Here is a 17,147-nt window from a genome sequence, read left to right on the forward strand (position 1 = left end):
GAGCCAACTAGATTCCATTTTAATAAAAATTAGATTTTAGGTAGCCACAGAACAGCGTAAAAGCCAAAGAATCACCGTAAGAAGCCAAGACCCATCTCAGGACACAGGAGGGAATTAGCAGTAGGGGGACTGAAGTCTAATTCCACCTCTTCATTTTATCTGGGGCCCCATTCAAGGCCTGAAGGCCCACTAGAATGCTTTCCATAGGAGGTACTGGGTCACCTAGAAGATGAGCAGGCACTTGGATCTTGTCGTGACTTTAACATATAAAGCCTCAGAGTGATTTCCGCTTGCTGTGGGTTGAATAGCATCCCCCTAATCTCATGTCGGTATCTGAAATTTCATTTCAGAATGTGTCCTTTACTGGGAAATAGGGTCTCTAATGATAATGATTAGTAAAGGTGAAGTCATTCTGGATAACGGTGAGTCTGAAATCCTAAATCCAATGACTGGTGTCTTTAAGAAAAGAGGTGTCCATGTGAAGAGGAGGCAGAGTATGCAATGACGCAGCTACAAGTCAAGGAATGCCAGGATTTAAGGGGAGCCACAAGAAAGAGGCCAGAAAGGATTCTTCCCTAGAACCTTCATAGAGAATAATCTCGTTTTCAGACTTCCAGACATTAGAACTGAGAGGGAATAAATTTCTATTTTAAGCTGCCAAATTTGTGGTAATTGGTTAAGGCTGTCCTAAGAAATGAATGCACCACTCTGAATCATACTGGGACTGCCAGAGTTTGTTTTTGTTGTTGTTGTTGTTGTTGTTTTACAGAATTTTCCTTCCACCAGGAAGTACTTTTCTTTCTCTTCTTCAGTTCCTTTTTTTAATGGCCACACCCACGGCATACAGAAGTTCTCTGGGCCAGGGACTGAATTGGAGCCGCAGCCCAGACCTCCACGGCAGCTGCAGCAAGGCCATATCCTTTACTCATTGCACCACAGCGGGAACTCCCTTCAGTTCCCTTTTGTTTCACCAGTTTCCTCCCTGACACACTCTTCACGACCTGAATTCAGGTCTCCAGTTTCTGGTACTGCTCTAGCTTCCACTTCTCAGCAAGATTCTTGGCTTCCCTAAACTCAGTGTGCCCTGACTGAGCTTGTTGCAGTTTACAACCAGCACACAGAGGGGATGAGAGAATCCCCAGTCTCCATTTCCTCTGCCTGCCTCTAACCAGCTGTGACTGAAAATTGTGGCATTTCAGCACCCAGATTCTTCACCTGCTAAACACAGATGAACACCAGCCATGCTACCACACAGGTTACAGAGTTTAAAATAAGATAGATGAGGAAGGGCCTTGCAAAAGTGAAGGCTCAATTAAACTTGTAAGAAGCTATTCCATTATTATTAAAAACCTCTCTGGAGACAGAGGACCTGGCAAGTAGAAACTGTGCATGTCTGATCTCAGAGTCATTTTGTTATCCTTTCCTTCCTCCAGGTCTTTCACCTCATGCCTTTACTTCACTGACTTGACTCAGAGGGCAAAGGGCCGTGATTTGTCTTAATTTCTGGGAGGTGCAGCTTTTAATGCAGTTACTGACAACCCCAGAACTGGTGCCAGGCCTCCAACTATGACCTGGACAAGATAAAATATCAAAGGGATATGAAATGCTGGCTGTATTTATTAACTTCTTGCCTTTGCTGAGAATGAACTATTAGGAACAAAGGTACTTAAATTCAATTCACTGGCAAACATCTTCACAGATTTTGGTACCATGGAAGTTTTATATCTTAAAAAAAAAAAAAAAAGAAGCTTGGTGAAGGAGGAAGTTTTTAGGAAAAAAAATCCTATTCTTAAACTGATTTATAGGCAATGGTCAATCTTAATTTAAATGACACTAAGGAAGATAAATAATTAAAAACAGCCAAGTAAGTAACAATTAGACTAATAATTTTCCTTCTAATCTTTAAACTTCTAAAACTTACGTCATTTTCACATACACTATTTATGGCATTTCATTAATTTTAAAACACACTTTTTTTCATATTTTAACATCTATGAAATCAGGGTGTGTCTAGTAGCCAATGTTCCCTTTCATTTATAATGGCCAGGGCTGGTCGTTCTATTTTCCTATCTGAGTGGTACTTAAAATGTGGGTGCATTTTATGATTGAGGGGTCTTACATGTTATGAAATATGGTATTTGGTTTAATGAAGATGGAAAATGTGAGACCTGTAGTTAAACTTCTTTTTCTTCTTACAATGTTCATATCAAATCTCAATGTAACAAGTGTGATATATTTTCTACCTCGGAAGTGTATAGTTGGACTGCTTGCTATAGAATTCTGTCATTTGCTGTTGTTTTTTGGCCATGCCCACAGAAGAAGTTCTCAGGCCAGGGACTGAACCCACACCACGGCAGTGACAACACCAGATCCTCAACCCACTGAGCCACCAGGGAACTCCCAGTCATCTATCCTTTTTGAGAACAAATGCATCATTAGAAAGAGAGGATATAATTTTAAGACCGAAGAGTAGAAAGAAAGTAGATTTAGGAACAAAAGTACAATACAGTGTGAGAAAAATCAAACAATTTCATTTACATAATTACATCCTTGCAAAAATGTCTTCCCAGAACCCAGCGAGTTTCTGCTAGTGTCTGAGCTAATGATATGGCAAGAGTCCTGTTCCAGCCCCCGACCTGCTGCTTGAATAATACCTATGCTTTCTGAGCCTCAGTCTTACGTATCAAACTAAGTGATTGAGCTGAACAATTTCTGAGATCTGTTCCATTTCTAGGAACCTCTGACTTCTCATTTAAAAAATATTTATTCATGCAAACATTTAAGCACATCTCCTACTCAGGTCCAAAAACCCTCACTGTTTCTGGGTTCCCTTGTCTTACCAAAGTGGTCGATGACTGGCTGAAAGTTTTCATTGGCAGAGACCCTAAAAAGAAACAGAGGTATCGTGAGTCAAACAATGTGTGTAAATAAATCATGCTAAGTTGTTTTTTTTCTTTTTTTTTGCCTTTTGTCCTTTTTTTTTTTTTCAGGCCCACACTCATGGCAAATGGAGGTTCCCAGGCTAGGGGTCTAATTGGAGCTGTAGCCGCCAGCCTATGCCACAGCCACAGCAACGCCAGATCCAAGCTACATCTTTGACCTACACCACAGCTCACGCCAACGCCGGATCCTTAACCCACTGAGCGAGGCCAGGGATGGAAACTGCAACCTCATGGCTCCTAGTCGGATTCGATAATCACTGAGCCACGATGGGAACTCCCTAGGTTGCTTTTTAATTAATGGGTGAAAGTAAATGCAGTAAGGCTTTATTCCAAGAGGACTTGAAGAAACCAATGAATAGCCAGGGACAATAGTATTACAGAAATGTAATATTCCATTTTGTACTTTCAAACTGATATATAACTTTTGCGGTAATAGAGAAATCCTTCAAACACTCAATTAAATTGAAAATCCCTAAATGTCACACCTTGTCCCCCAGGGTTACCCACATTGTCTTCATGGATCTTTGCAAAAGAGTTTAGGGGCATAAAAAAACACTTACAAGAATCCAGAGTCCAGCCATTGCTGAATACTTTCTTGTTTGGAATCCTCTACAAATGAGAAGCAGATCAGTCAGTCAAGTACAACCAGCTAAAATGATCCCATCCCATTATTCAGCCACCACTCAATACACTCAATAGGTCTGGTTCTTAGTATTTAGTCACATTTTTCTATAAGCATATTATTTTTTCCCCCAGGCAAAACTTCCTGTTTTCCATAATCAGCTTTTCCTAAGAATAAAGTGTAAGCTTGCCAAAAGACTGTAAGAGAGAGAGCAAGAGAGAAAATGCAAAAGGGAAAAAAATAAATCACCAAAGAGCAAGAAATGTTGGAATAATTTTTAAATTACCTGGTGTGAATATGAAGAGTGAAAAGGCATAGGAGACTTTTTGCCTTTCTCTTGTTGGAAATAAATCACATGAAGCCTCTCCTTACTGAATCACATTTACTTAAGGCAGCTAGCCAGTGATGTTTATTTGCAAGGAGTTCTGTGCCAGGTTAGAAACCCAATTTGCATTCATTCCAGGGACAAATTGCACTAGTGTCCCAGGATTGCCAAAGGCACCCTGTGTTAAAAAGGCACCAGTCTTTTAAGGTGGATCTATACCACCGGCTCAACACATACTCAACAGGCAAAAAGAGAAGGATATAAAAGCAGCATTTCCTGTATATGTGTTTCCATTCTGGTTAGTCACAGGCTATTCTGGGCTGATTTTCTTTGACTTTATCCTAAGAAATCGTGAGGTATCTGAATTTACCCTCACCAGGTGTCTGGTGAATTAAAAAGGCCAAGCGGACACGGAGCTGCTTAGTCTTCCGGTGAGGTTTCCTATCTTGTGAAAGGATAGAATGAATTGGGTGATGGACAAAGAAGAAAAACCATCAAACAGTTACATCAGAAACAAACAAACAAAAAAAGCACAGTGGAGGGAGAAATGTTTCCTTACTTATTACTCTTTAAACTATTAAAATTATTATTAACACCTTATGCAAGACCCAGCAATTAAGAGCCTTTCAATAAAATGTTTGCTGTCCTACAAGAAGCCTCATGTCTCTGGTATGGACTCCACATAGTTTTGGGGTCTTAGAGGACTTAGGATGAGGGAGGGGACATTAGAGTGAAAAGGAAGCAAGTTCACTCTTTAGTTGGTCTGTTTCCATCAGGAAGCCCTGTGTTTTAAGTGTCAGTAGGGGAGGTCAGAAATGTCATAGAAATTTCTGGTATCATGCCAGGAATACTGGTATCTTCAAAGTCAAGTGCTTGTTCTAAAACCATTTGCCCTCCCCTCCCCCAGCCAAAAGCCCCCACATCTTCCACCATCCACAATAGGTTGATTTCAAATAGCCCTGAGGGCCCTTCTCACCCAGCATGGGGATAGTGAGACTCTGGCTTGCCTCCTCAGAGCCAGGAGGCAGCTGCTCATCCTGGGGAGTCCAGGCCTTCTTGGTGGACCTCAGGATGTCTCTCCTGCTCTTCTCCTGGCCTCTGTGCGACTTCTCCGCCATCCTAAGAGAGTAATTCAGCAAGCTAATTTAAAACACCCAAACAAACAAATTTGACAATTTGACAAACTGTTGTCCAGCAATGATATCAGCTTTAAGGCTTGTCTCAGGGCGAGAGAGAGAGAGAGAGAGAGAGAGAGAGAGAGAGAGAGTGAGAGTGAGTGTCAGAGAGCTCGCAGTCCAGGAAGTGGACCCAGCTTCACAATCTGGGGAAGCCTGGCTCACCTACTCAAGAGAGTTCCCTATCTCAATGTGCTGAAGTGTTTCTTTCTCAACGGAAAGGCAGCTCAAGACCAAGGACTAACTGGCCTCACCCATCACCAGGCCACATCCACACTCAGCAGGATTCAATCTGGTGATCTGGGATGTGGATGATGAGCAAAGGAATTAGACTGGACACACCCAGTCAAGGAGAAAGTTTAAAAGCATCAATTAACATAAGCATTCTTCAAATTTATCCAACAGTCATATCTATAACAATAGGTTTAGAGACCCAAAGGGTAAAAAGATGAGGGTTTGGCAACAGATCGACCTGGCTGAGTTTCATCTCTGCAACTAATTGTGTAGTCTTGTATAAATTATATAACCTCTCTGCATTTCCTTATTTTTAATTGGGGATAGATTGCACTGAATTTTAATAACTGTTAACCTTAGCAGAATATTTATTATGTGCTAGATTCAATGGTGAATTCCATAATCCATTATTTAATTGTCAATGAAGGAAGTAATCTAATTGTCACAATTTTATAGTAAATCTAAAAGCAGTGGAGTTAAATTGCATACCCAAAGCCACACAACAGTCAGGATGCAAACAGTCTGGAATACAAGCTTGTTTCCATGACCATTAAGCTGTAGTATCTGCCCTACAGGATGCTTGGGACACTTAGGATAGTCATAAATATATTATGCACATGGCACAAGAAATACACGCTGGCCCCTTATCTTTATCTTTTGATCTTTATTAACATTGCTGAGAGGTTCACAGAGTAAGAGAAGGAGACAGAAGCTTAGAGTAGCTGTGTAAATCGTCCAACCTTCCCAGACCATCAGCACCCTGAGAACAAGGGCCTCCCTCTTCCTCGATCATGTGTCAGTGTTTGACTGGATTCTGAGTACATAGTAGGTGCTAAATAAAATGTGCAAAACTGAAGTAGCAAAGCTGGGGTTCAAAACCTCTAAACCCTGACTGAATTCTTTCCATGGCATCTACTTGAATTCCCATTAGTTTATTCTTCATGTTTAGAGAAATGACTGAACAGTCAAATACCTACTTTAGCAACATGTCTTGCATCCCTAAACTTAGACATAATCATCAATCATCTGACATGTAGACAATTACTTCTAACCAGCATTTTAAAAAGTCAGGTCATTTAGATTTTTAACATCCTTTAAATTAATTAATTTATTTATTTATTTATCTTTTTAGGGCTGCACCTACAGCATATACACATTCCCAGGCTAGGGTTCTAATCAGAGCTACAGCTGCCGGTCTACGAGACAGCCACAGAAATGAAGGGTAGGAGCCACTTCTGCAACCTACACCACAGCTCACACCGACACTGGCTTAACCCCTTGAAGGATACGTGGGCTATCAGGGATTGAAACCAAGTCCTCATGGATGATAGATGGGTTGGTTACTGCTGAGCCACAATGGGAACTCCAGGTCATTCAGATTTTTTATAGACACTTGAATATTTTCATTTAATTATAAATGAACATTCTAGGTACAATTGGCAGTAAGGGTGTTCTTACATGCTCTCTATATTAAAATTCTTTCAATCAGTTAAAGTATAAATATACAATTATTATTGCACTGGTAAATTACTGCAAAAATTGTGATGATTGTTAATTTTATGTTTAAAAAGTAATTATTAAGAAATCTCAATTAAAAATTAGGACAAAGGGAAGACAGTATTTATACTAATGGTGAGACTTTTATCCAGCTAACTTTAGGAAGTTAGCTTTAGGAATACCTTCTGGGAGCAAATAAATGTTTATAAAGATTTCAATGATAACACAAGACAAAAATCATACAGAGAATATTATATCTCTAAACTTTATAGAACGATTTCATATGTTAGAATTTACAACATGACAAAACAAGATTTAGAAACTACATTTAATTTCTAGTTATTCAGTTTTACGTAGGCTTGTGGCTTTTTTTTTTTTTTTTGAGTAAAAAAAAAGAGTTCTTTTTGGCAATGCCTTGCATTTTGTGTGTGTGAATTACAGTAGGAGCATCAATTCTGACAGTGCAAAATTTCACAAGGAGGAAAAACTCTGAAATCATCCTCAACAACATTCACAAAATATCACACTTAATGAAGGATCAGAAAAGAATAACGAATCACCAAAAAGATTTCCCCAGTAATTTTGCTCCTTCACCGAACTCAGCTGAAAGTCAGTTTCTATTTAGCGCAAAGATGTTGCTTTGTAGTCATAGCAGGAGCTTTCAAGCAGCCCAGTCCTCAAATTGCTGCTTCTGTACCATAATGTTGAGTTTTCATGTAGCTACCACTTTTTCAAACGTAACACGGTAAAATTCATCACAATTTTAGATGAAGCTGCTACTTTATTTGCATGTCCCCAAACGTCCCTTCTACAATGGCATGTTTGACCCCAGCCACCAGCCTTGCACAGCAAATGAGAATATGCTCCAGCTCAGTTGTACTTGATTTTAAGGCAGGAAAAAGCCTGCCAAGGAAAGTGGGAACCCTTGCTTTTAGCTGGTCAGGGACCAGTTCGTAAAGAAAATCTCTTTTGTTTCCTCTATATGAGTGGATGACTTCCCAGTCAGTAAACAAATCTGCTTCTGGAAATGGATTCTCTGATGCTTGAAAGACCTCACTTTGGCATCGACTGGCTTGACCCCCAGAGCCCTCCTTTGAAGGGACACAGATCAGGTGGCAGGCCTAGATAGTCCAGTGGACAGACAGGGAAGAAGTTACAGCATGTAGCCTCTGCTGACTTCTCTGGTTAACTTCTGTGCCCCAGGACCTCTTGGAACCTAATTCTTGCCAGCTGTGCCTTGGCCCAGAGTGAATCCTTGTTCTGGATTATGTTGTCTCCTGTGCCTGAAAGGCTCATCTCCCTTTTCATTCTTCGCATCCCTTAAATTCTGATTACTATGTCATGAATCCTTATGTGCATAAAGAACTGCCATTAACTGGCCAATTTCGTATATTATCATGTTTAACAACAAAAAAGAGGGCACAAAACTATAAATGTGCCAAGAGCTCAGTTTTGCAAGAGCGAAACAAAAAACCCAATGTGTTGAAGAGACAAAAAGAAATGTACTGAAAGGTTATCAGGATTTCACATTTTTAAAATAATTAAAAAATTGGATGTTACATTAATTTTATATCACATTTTCCTTCATTTGAGCAAATTCAACAATACTTTCTCTTTTTCCCTGTGAAGCCTTCAGGCCACAGTGAAATCATAGAATTTGGTACGTAGAGCAGTGATAAGGATTACATCCTTGTCCTCTGAAGTTATTTAACTTTTTGCACCTCTGTGCAAACAGACTGTCTTGCCAAACTGGTTGTTCATATCGGAGAATAGAGTCTGTGTTTTCTTTAGTTCTGTATTCCTCATAGATCCCAGAATAGCACTTAACCCAGAGTAAATAATCTTTAACTATTAATTGATTTCTTGGTTATTTGGGAAAGGACCATCCAGTTAGCTTAGCCAGCATTCTTGGTTTGTATGTAGTCAAAAGAACAAGTGCTTTCAGGTCAGATAAGTCCAGATTTTAATCAGCTCTGTTGCTTTTCTCATATTTTCTTGAGGAAATTTTCAAATTCCTCTGATAATCTATTTTCTCTTCTCTGTAATCAATTTAAAATAATAATTTCATAGGGTTGTTGGGAAAATTTAATGAAAAATGTATACAGAACAATCAATATCCATATAGGTTAGTTTTTTTTTTTTCCTTCTTTCACGTCGCCTCCTGTCATTGTCCTGACAAGAAATGTCAAGTGAAGAAGCTAAATCACCAATCAATGCAATAGTTTTTCCTCACAGGAGATAAATTCGACACTATTAGTTTGCAGGTAATCTATGTTATCCTGACATTACTTAGCTTGGGTAACTGAGAAGTAGATATATTTGGGGAGTGTGAACATAAAACATTTCCGTTACCATGAGAATGCAGATTTCCCTGAGACTAGTTAGAAGCTTATATCAGAATATGGAAATTCCTTTTAACCATGGACTTAATTTCGAGGCTATAATTACAGGCTGTGGCCACCACTTTTGAATAAGCTTTGTGATCAAGAAGAGAACTTCATAATGAGAGAATAGCCCCAAGGCATTCTGGGTCCACAGGGGATCTCAGCATCTCTGTGTCTCCCTGTGGACCATTATTATCACAGCCTCTGTTCAAGACTTCATAAGATCTCAGATCTATCCAGGCTCGCCTTGCTCGCCTCCATCCTCCATGTACAATGACCTTCCTAGTAGCAGGATTGAAGAGAAGTCAACATAGAGTCATGAGCTCCAAGAAGACCTGCCTCTTTTCCAGCTGTAATGCCATTTACAGAAGTTCAAAAAGGAAGCCCTAAGAGCTCCTTATGCTCTCAAAAAGATAATTACTATGAGCCTCAATACCACTCGCTTCCCTCCACAAACCAAGAGATCAGTCCTGAGAGGCTGACACTCAAGAGAACTGACTCACACTTCTCGCCCTAGGAGACCACAGGATTCATCCCATCATGCCTTGGAATCATGCTCAGATGGCAGTGAATATTGCCTCATCTGGTCCAATCTCCCACCCTTCTGAGACTTTCCCAACCCCTGGGCCCTCTGGAATTCATGAACTGAAGCCTACCAAATCCAGTGCTTATCTGAAGCTCTTCACTCTGTCCTTTTACCTCCTCTAACTGAAACCTAGACACAGCTTCCTTTGCCATTCTCTCAAGCTGTGACTTTTTCTTTTCTGCCCATTGAATTAGGAAGACGGTCTTGAAGACGGTGGGAATTTCCTCCATGTTCTTCATTACTGCTTTCAGATCTTGCTTCCTCTGTCCTTTGAAGCACATGCTATAGAACTATATGGGACATCAACTCTAGGATATTTGACCTCAGTTACTGAAGAATTTAAGATGGTTTTTCTGTCATCTTCCTGGAAAATTTCATTATTAGTCTAGATAACTCATCAACATCTGAGCACCCAGTTCAAGAATCTGCTCACTTTCAGCAATCCTTCCCTCCACCAATTTTCATATTTCATCTCAGTAAATGAACATCCTTCAAATTCCCAATTTTAAGTATTTCCTGTCACCTCTGTTCTACCCACATCTTTGCGTGGGCACAATTACTGGATCATTCCCTTCAGCTTACAAACATGCTATAATGTCTCTCTCTCTTTTTTAAAAAAATCTTTTTAGGGCCACACCCATGGCATGTGAAAGTTCCCAGGCTAGGGATGAATCAGAGCTGTAGCTGCCAGCCCACACCACAGCCACAGCAATGCGGGATCCAAGCCATGTCTGCAACCTACACCACAACTCACAGCAACGCCAGATCCTTAACCCACCGAACAAGGCCAGGGATCAAACCCACATCCTCATGGGTACTAGTTGGGTTCATTAACCTCTGAGCCACGAAAGGAACTTCTCACATCTTAAAATAATCTTCCATTGACTCAATCTCTCTCCACCTCCTACTCTAGTTTTCTATTCATATTCAACCCATGGGGATTCCCAAATTCACGTTTCCAAATCTGGTCCACAGCGTCAGAATAAGGTCTCTGAGATTCAGGACAGGGTATTCCCAGTTATTCGATATCTCTGTATGTACTGAATTCTTCACTCTTTTCTTGACTTCTAATTAGCCATCCCATATACCTGCACCTATTGCAGTGTTTTGCTGCACCACCACTGGAAACAGAATTTTCTGACACCCCTTGATGCCCACTTCTGCCCTTCTGACCAAAACTATCTGAAGTAGATACCTTTTATTGACCTCCTCCTATGAGCCTTCGAATCGCTAACAAGCAGATGAAAGATACTAACTCATCACTAGGAGAACAAAATTTTTAAATTAATCAGCAATTAATTAATTGGGTGTGGGACACTGGGCATGTAATCTCAAGTTATCTTGGAATGTAATTTCTTCCTGCACAATATGAGAGAATTGGATGAGATAATTCTATAAATTGATTATTCTATTTCTCGCCTCCACATAGACTGTTTAATATTTAATCAATGGACCTTATAAAGATGTTTTAAAGCTATATTCACCAAAACTATAAAAGTTAGAATAATAAAACATTGTTCCTATTACTCATAAGCTTGGAAGACCACTCAAAAAACTCAAGCAATAAACCCAAGCCAGGAATGCCCTTCTGCTCATCCCCCTATCCAAGTATCAAAGTCCCACAAACACTTGTAAAGATTTCCAAATGATTCAGTTAAGTAGAGAAGGAGCCTGCAGAATAGCGCGTTCCGTCAACACTCTGCTGGGAGGAACAAGCAGTCTGTGATGACTTGTTCTGTGGGTGGTTTCCTCCCACCATGAAATATGGGAAGGGTGTTCACTCCTGCCTTTTAGGAGCAAGCTGGGTTTAAGGAAAAGGCAGTTGTGCCCAACTTGGAACCCAAAGTCAGTTCTTTTGGACTTGAAGGTTTCTTCTTTGACTGGAGAAAATAAGCAAAAGATTATTCTTTCAAGAACCATATATACAGCTTCCTGGAAACTTGAAATGGCTTTGAGGCTGGTAAAGGTAGATCAACTGATTCATCTACTGCTAGCTCTGTTCCAATCCTTTTTCAACCTTAGAGACATTTTCATTTCTCAATGATCCTCTTTTGTTGTCATTTCTACTCTTGTCTTCTCAGCATTTGCTTTGCCTCATCCTAGGAAGGAGAACGTAGGATGTGGGAGCATCTATTTTCTAGCTCTGGTTTTCCACTCCACATCATTGCAATCTAATTCCTTCATGTAGCTCCTGTTCTGAATACACAGAACTACTTGTTGTTCCCAAATGTGCCCTCCACTCTGATCCCACAGGGTACAAGTGCTTCTGTAGTGCTGCCCCTTTCTCTTTATAGGATGCCATTTTACTGAGTTCAAACAGGACTTTTCTCCCTATCACTCTCCACTTCCACCCCTCCTTGCTTCTGGAACTCACAGCAACCTGTGTAGCAATTTTTACACTCAAGCTAAGTAGTTTATTTACACTTCTGCCTTTCCCACTCAACTAAGTGGAATTCTTGAGGACAAGGACCAAGACTTACTCATTTTTATAACCATGGTAATTAGTCTAGGACATGGATAATAATAGGTGATTAGCAATAACTGCTTAATGAATGAATAATTACTTCTGATCCTGGTCTCTGTCTTTACCCAGAATTGTGGAAATTGTGACTTACTCATCTTTGTAGACTCTCTCATGTCAGGCAAGGTACTGTGCACTAGTATCTGCTCATAAAACTGCACCGTATAAGTGAACCATTAGTTACGTAATTTTAATAATGACATCTACTAATACAATTCAGTGCTTTACTGTCTGCTATGTGCATAGAAACTTTGAGGAACTTAGGGTATAAGAAGTAGTAGTTATTAACTATATATTGTAAAGCAGAAAATGCATTTTGAGAGAAGCACAATACCCTGGCCTCAAATATTAAAGGAGAAAAATGGTCATTTAGGGCATAAGAAAAGCTTCTCAGAAGCAAAAGTATTAATTCTGGCTCTTAAAGATGGGCTAATGGGGAGGCAAATGTTTCGGACAAGGTTAAAATACATGTAAGCCTAATTATAGCATAAATTTTACCAAAGGCTATTAACCAGTGGCTTTGCAACAATTAAACAGATGTTCTTCAATGTTGGCTTACTGAAGTCATGTGTTATCTTATCTGATGGTGGAGTGATTCACTTTATGTGTTCACTTGACCAAGTCACAGGGTGCCCAAGTATGTGGTCAATCATTATTTCTGGTGCGTCGGTGAAGGTTTTTCCAGAAGAGATTACATTTGACTCAGTAGACTGAGTAATGCAGATTGTTCTCCCCAGTGTGAAAGGGTATCGTTCAATCTGTTAAGGGCCTGAACAGAAAAAAAGGTAAAGGGAAAATTCTTTTTTCTCTGCTTAATTGATGGAGCTGGGACAATCCTCCTTCTCTAGAACTGGGATTTACACTATTCATGCTTTTGGTTCTCAAGCTTCAGGCTCAGACTGGATCTATACTACCAGCTTTTCTGGGTCTCCAGCTGGCAGAGGACAGATCTTGGAACTTCTCTGGTTTCATTATTGTGTGAGCCAATCCCTTATAATAAATCTCTCTATAGACAGATATATGGATAGATAGATATAGATATTTCTTTCTCTACATATATTTCTAGGCCTATCTATCTATCTACCTATCTACCTACATCCTATTTCATTTCTCTGGAGAATCTGACCAATGCAGGTGTTTGTTTATTTCTCTGAGAACAGTTTTAGTTGAGTTCTTTCACACTTTCCTTCCCTCTAACTTTCCTAATACCTTTGTGAAATGACTGATCGAGCAATTTAAGATTTCCAGGTGCGTATATCTCATCTAAAAATGTATTGTTATACAACAAAAACTGCATCAGATTTCAGTCCAAGAGAAAACTATCATGACGGTAAAGATCTTAATTACATAAATGAGAAAGTGTTCTGTCCAAGAACACAAAGAAATCACTGGTAGTGAACAAAAGATCAAGATTTCAGCCAGTTCCTGTATCTAAATACCCTTTCCTCCTGGACTATTTTCAGAGACAAATTCTAGCAGATTCTTTACTCCTCTGATATCAGAGATGTCATCATTCTTTCTTTCCCACCATGATAATAAACATAACATCTCAGGAAATGTAGAGATGGGAACAGATCCTATTCCTTATAAATGATCATAAGAATATGTCTTAATATTACAACTTTGTACCCACTGACTATCTTGGGAAGACAAAGCCTGTCCTAGATAAAAATCTGCATATGCAGAAATAAGTTATGTATGCTTTGTTAAAAAGATTCCTGCATTAAGGCAGCTAGATTTTGTATTATTTTTACGACTACATGTGAACCTAAAATTATTTCTAGATTAAATTTTTCATTAAAAAACAAACAAAACCAAACACAAAATGGAGTCCTAAGCAATTTGTCAAAATAAATTTCAATGGTGCTAAGGATTTATGTGAAAAAATAAAATAAAAATAATATTAGAATAAAACATTGATTCTAATAGTTTTAACATCTTGAGGTGGTGATAACCTGTAAACAAATAAAACCAAAGGCAAGAAAGGGAAATCATGATGGATTTAACCAATGAAATGTTAAAATTTACTGTGGCAAAATTGATAAAATGCCACAATGTTTTAAAAAACTGTAAAAATATTTGCAGTATATATAACATTAAAAATTTTCATAGGAGTTCCCATAGTGGTGCAGTGGTTAACGAATCCAACTAGGAACCGTGAAGTTACGGGTTTGATCCCTGGCCTCGGTCAGTGGGTTAAGGATCATCCGGCATTGCCATGAGCTGTGGTGTAGGTCATAGACATGGCCTGGATTTGGCGTTGCTGTGGCTGTGGCCAGCAGCTGTAGCTCCGATTAGACCCCTAGCCTGGGAACCTCCCTGTGCCGCAGGTGTGGCCCTAGAAAAGGTAAAAAGACAAAAATAAATAAATAAATAAAATTTTCATATCCTTAATATATGATATGTGACATAGAAGTAGAAGCAATTTAATGATTAGGAAATTCGAAAACAGAAAATCTATGAATGACTAAAACATGTAAATATATTACATCTTATTAATATTCAAGGAAGTGAAAACTAAAACAGAGAATGAGTTACCATATTACAGCTCCAGATAGAAATTCATTAGAATGAGAATACCTGGAAGGTAGGGAAATTAACACTAATCATTGTGGAAATATTTAATCATCAAAACCTTACCAGGGAGCAGCTGAGTAACATATACCTATGTCTAAAAGACGCAGACCTGCTATTCTAAAGAAGTGGTATATACATATTATTTATAATAACACTATTATTATTATTATTATTATTATTATTATTATTATTTGGCTGCATCGTTGGCATGCTGAAGTTCCCAAGTCAGGGATTAAACCACACCACAGCAGCAACCTAATCCATAGCAGTGATAATTACATAACAATTTCTTGGTGTGTGTGTGTGTGTAGAGAGAGGGGGAAAATAAAGCACGTGAAGTAAAATATTAAAAATTAAGAAGTCTGGATTGAGGAGTTCCTGTCATGGCACAGCAGGAACAAATCCAACTATAGGAACCATGAGGTTGCAGGCCCGATCCCTGGCCTCGCTCAGTGGGTTAAGGATCCGGCGTTGCTGTGAGCTGTGGTGTAGGTCCCAGACACGGCTTAGATCCTTTGTGGCTGTGTCTGTGGCTGTGGCCGGCAGCTGCAGCTCTGATTGGACCCTGAGCCTGGGGCCCTCCATATGCCGTGGGTGCGGCCGTAAAAAAAAAAAAGAAAGGAAGTCTGATTGAAAGGTATGTGGAATACAGATGGACCTAGAAATTACCATGCTAAGTGAGGCCAGTCAGACAATGAGACACCAACATCAAATGCTTTCACTGACATGTGGAATCTGAAAAAAGGACACAATGAACTTCTTTGCAGAACAGAAACTGACTCACAGACTTTGAAAAACTTATGGTTCCCAAAGGAGACAGGTTTGGGGGTGGGGGGATGCACTGAGGGTTTGGGATGGAAATGCTATAAAATCTGGTTGTGATGATTGTTGTACAACTATAAATGTAATAAAATTCATTGAGTAATAACAAAAAAAGAAAAAAGAAAGGTATACGAAAGTCTTGATTATCCTTCAATGACAGGCTTTATGAGGGATTTTCATTTTTATTTTGGTAATTTTGATTTGTCTGAGTCTTTTTAATGGCCATGAAATATTTTTATTATGAGGAAATAATGTCATTTCCATTCTTCCAAGCCTTGAAATAAATAACAGTGGAAAACATTAAAATATGGAATAAAAAACAATTAAATGTTCTTTATGTACAATGTATCATAAAATAAAGTATTATATGCCTGATTCCATTTAGTGTGGGGAAAGTCACATGAGAGTGCCATTGCCAACCTAACGATACATTAAAAAAAGCCAAATAAGCTAAAAAAAACCATAGATTTTAAAGTTATCATTAGAAAACTTTAGTAAACTAAAAATCTTTAAGGCAAGAAAAAATTCAATAAATTAGAAACTAGAAAGTGACAAATCTCTTGTAGCCGAGGAAAAAACCCAATAACCCACGTCTGTTTTCAATCTTTGTGGGGCACTAAAAGGAGGAGAAAAACCTCATGAGGTAGAAAAAAGAGGGTAATTTTCAAAAAATGTTTAGGGGTCCATTGTGAGCTGTTCTAATACTTCAGAACTCCTAGGAGTCCCGGACAAAAGGAGAGTTGGCTGCCACCACAGTCTCCTTTCTATGGGTCTGTAGTGAGTGATTATAAAAGAAAGTGCTCTCTAAAGGAAGTAGGGTAAGGGAAATAATAAAAATAAACACAAAGATCAATGAAATGGCAAACAGATAATAAAGAAAAATCTTAAAGTCACTATTGGTTCTTAAAAAAGTGTTCAGGAGTTCCCGTCGTGTCGTGGCGCAGTGGTTAACGAATCCGACTAGGAATCATGAGGTTTTTGGGTTTGATCCCTGGCCTTGCTCAGTGGGTTAAGGATCCGGCGTTGCCGTGAGCTGTGGTGTAGGTTGCAGACACGGCTCGGATCCCACGTTGCTGTGGCTGTGGTGTAGGCCAGTGGCTACAGCTCCGATTTCACCCCTAGCCTGGGAACCTCCAAATGCCACGGGAGCGGCCCAAGAAAAGGCAAAAAGACAAAAAAAAAGTGTTCAAAAATGTGATCACTTTCTGCTCCAAAAAAAAAAAAAAAGATAGGCGTAGAGGACATAACAATAGGCACAGACATTAAAAAAATTTAGGGATATATGATTAAGAAACTTCATGCCAATACATTTGACAAGTAGATAAAATGGCAAATTTCTTGAAAAACATAAGTGACTAAAAACTAATATCAGAAAAATAAAGATTTTTAAATAACCCACTAACCACTAGAGAATTTTTTTTTTGGTAATTAAAATCCTTCTCACAGAGAAACCTTGGGCCCA

General features: G+C 39.1%; 1 protein-coding gene across 3 annotated transcripts in view; it reads right to left on the bottom strand.

The window, feature by feature from the left end:
- The window catches only part of ITPRID1 (ITPR interacting domain containing 1), a 106,307-nt gene that overhangs the window by 75,218 nt on the left and 13,942 nt on the right, over positions 1-17,147 (bottom strand). For 2 of the 3 annotated variants that reach the window (XM_047763684.1, XM_047763682.1), the window contains exons 2-4: positions 4,866-5,029; positions 3,503-3,551; positions 2,841-2,884 (exon numbers count right to left, since the gene is read on the bottom strand). In XM_047763684.1, the coding sequence (XP_047619640.1) occupies positions 2,841-2,884; positions 3,503-3,551; positions 4,866-5,007 (235 nt within the window). In that variant the 5' untranslated portion in view covers positions 5,008-5,029. The remainder of the gene's footprint in view (positions 1-2,840; positions 2,885-3,502; positions 3,552-4,865; positions 5,030-17,147) is intronic. The other variant, XM_047763683.1, reaches the window with a different exon arrangement.

This window comes from Phacochoerus africanus, chromosome 16 (assembly GCF_016906955.1).
Source record: "Phacochoerus africanus isolate WHEZ1 chromosome 16, ROS_Pafr_v1, whole genome shotgun sequence".
Classification (NCBI taxonomy): domain Eukaryota; kingdom Metazoa; phylum Chordata; class Mammalia; order Artiodactyla; family Suidae; genus Phacochoerus; species Phacochoerus africanus.